General features: G+C 40.2%; 1 protein-coding gene across 1 annotated transcript in view; it reads left to right on the top strand.

Annotated features, from left to right (window-relative positions):
- The first annotated feature begins 247 nt into the window (after window positions 1-247).
- The window catches only part of USP28 (ubiquitin specific peptidase 28), a 39,842-nt gene continuing 37,825 nt past the window's right edge, over window positions 248-2,264 (top strand). The window contains 1 exon segment of the mRNA XM_015422337.1: window positions 248-318. Within this exon segment, the coding sequence (XP_015277823.1) occupies window positions 250-318 (69 nt within the window). The 5' untranslated portion in view covers window positions 248-249.

The following is a 2,264-nucleotide window of genomic DNA, read 5'->3' on the forward strand; positions in this document are numbered from 1 at the left end:
CTACCGGGTACTTAAAAAAGAAAGAAAGAAAGCGCGCCCCACCCAAGTGAACTTGTAATAATTGGAAACTTCTTATAAACATACAAAACGCACAGCCCACTCGCACTTTGTTCTGAAACTTCTTTTTTAAATTCTTTAACAAACCTAAGTAGCCTCCAGCAAAGCCATTTTTATTAGGTCTTGTTTTGCCATTAAGATTATCTTCTTGATGTTTTCTTTCTTGGGCCTGTTTTGACGTAGAGCTCCAGCATGCTTGTGAACCAGCTGAGAGAAATCACAGGGATTCAGGATCCTTTAGTTCTCCATGAAACCCTGAAGGTGAGTATTCTTTGTCTGATGTAGACATTAGTTGTTTTGCAGAAATTCCTTCCACAGTGTCTGCTAGTTCAGGATTAAATATACAGTGCAAGGTGTGTAAATCAGGCCTGTTTCATTTGTCCTTAAACCAACGTCTCCTTGCATTTTTGCATCCCAACTCCTTTCACTCCCCCCTTCTCCGCTGCTACCTGCCTTCTGGTTTTGCTGTCAGTGCAGATATGACTGCTTTTCGCCTCTTTAAAGCTGATGGGGCAGGTGGGTTATCTCACAGGTGGTGTCTCAAGCCAGGAGTGGGGATGGCACTATGACGGCTTTGCATGCTGCCTCTCCTGTCCTCGAAGAGCATCGTCAAACGTATTATCCTTCTGGTGTTAGAACAACAGTGGCACGTGGAAAGGCCGTCTTACTGAGTGTTCCTCAGAAGTTTCATTTTCCCACCCCAGGCTTGCAACAGTGTGTTCTGACTGTGATGTCAGTTCTGGTCTGGTGGGGTTTTGTTAGAGGTGTGAAATTTGAGAAACCCCCCCCCCCCCAGACATTTGGGGAAAACTTGAAATATATGCAACACTTTTCTTTCAAACTTGCTTTTCTGCTTTAACACATAAAAGGCATCATTTAAATCTTGGCTGGTTATAAAATTGTACTAAGTGATATGTTTATGGAATTTAATATATAAAAGACTTTGTTTTCTGCAGCAAAATTTCAAACACTTGAGAGAGTTGCAAACGGCTGCATCCTATGCTCCCTTAGCATAAGTATCATAATTTTTGCCGTCTGAAAGTTAGGAGAAAAGCAAAAATTGAAAACAAATCTAAAAAGGGAAGTGGCTTCTTGCTTCGAGTTCATTTGGTTTCGGTTACTTCAGTATATGGCAAACAATAACATCCTTCCAACAAACACTTCTTATTTTTCTTGGTTATGCTTCTGATATAAAATTGGATCATTGAGCTGCTTGGGTCTCCTGTAATGAACAGAGCTAAATATAATCTGAATTAATTTGCTCGTGGCAGGTTTTGTGGAGTTTACTAAATACTCTAGAGAGCTGAAAGGTTGAATGTATTAATGCAAATTTGTGTGTTATCTGAAGTTTGGGTGTATCTTATTTACTGCCTGGTTCAATGGTTGTTTATATTGTTCATGTTGTTATTTGTATTTGTTCAAGTCTTTCAATAAAAAAATTGAAAAAAGTTAAAAAAATAAAAAACAATCTCTCATGGTCACGAATAAGGACATCAACATGCCTAGATATCATGGTTATGAAAACACCAAAGTTTTCAACATATCACACATGGCTTGTTTTGTTTTTAATGGCTTAGGGGTTTTTATGGCTGGCTTTTTTAAATGGCTTGTTCTTTTTATACTGTGTTTTTAAATCATAAGCCAGCTCAAGCAGGACTCTGAAGAGGCAGCATAGAAATATTTTAAATAAATTATAGCATATTGATTGCTGTCGAAAGTGTTTGCGTTTAAACCAATATATCCATGAAAATACATTCTATAGGAATTATTATTGAACTCTGTAGACTGTTGTGCATCAGTTTCTTCATGTTATACATCTTGACAACAGTTGTGACCTGAAATACCTGGTGTCTGACGTGTTGCAAACATTATTAGGGATGTAAATATTAGATGTTTACAAGACTGGATACATTTACTATTTATTTTTCTGTAAACATTTAAACAATCGTCCCTCCCCAAAACGTACTGTGGATGGCCTGGTGCCCAGAAAATGGGCAGGGCCATTGCCCACCAGGGCCTCTAGCTGGCTGGTGGTTCCCACTTTGGTCTCTTTTTGGCAGGGGCTGCAGCTGCTGATGGAGGATCTCTAGGACAAACTGGTAGGCTGCCCCCACCGTGGCCATTCACTCCCCCCCTCCATTCCCTCTTCCTCCTACGGCCCTGCCATGGGGTGCCCCTCTTGGCCGTCTTCTTCTGGCATAAAGGGA

This window comes from Gekko japonicus, unplaced genomic scaffold, assembly GCF_001447785.1.
Source record: "Gekko japonicus isolate JY-2015 unplaced genomic scaffold, Gekko_japonicus_V1.1 scaffold805, whole genome shotgun sequence".
In the NCBI taxonomy this organism is placed as follows: domain Eukaryota; kingdom Metazoa; phylum Chordata; class Lepidosauria; order Squamata; family Gekkonidae; genus Gekko; species Gekko japonicus.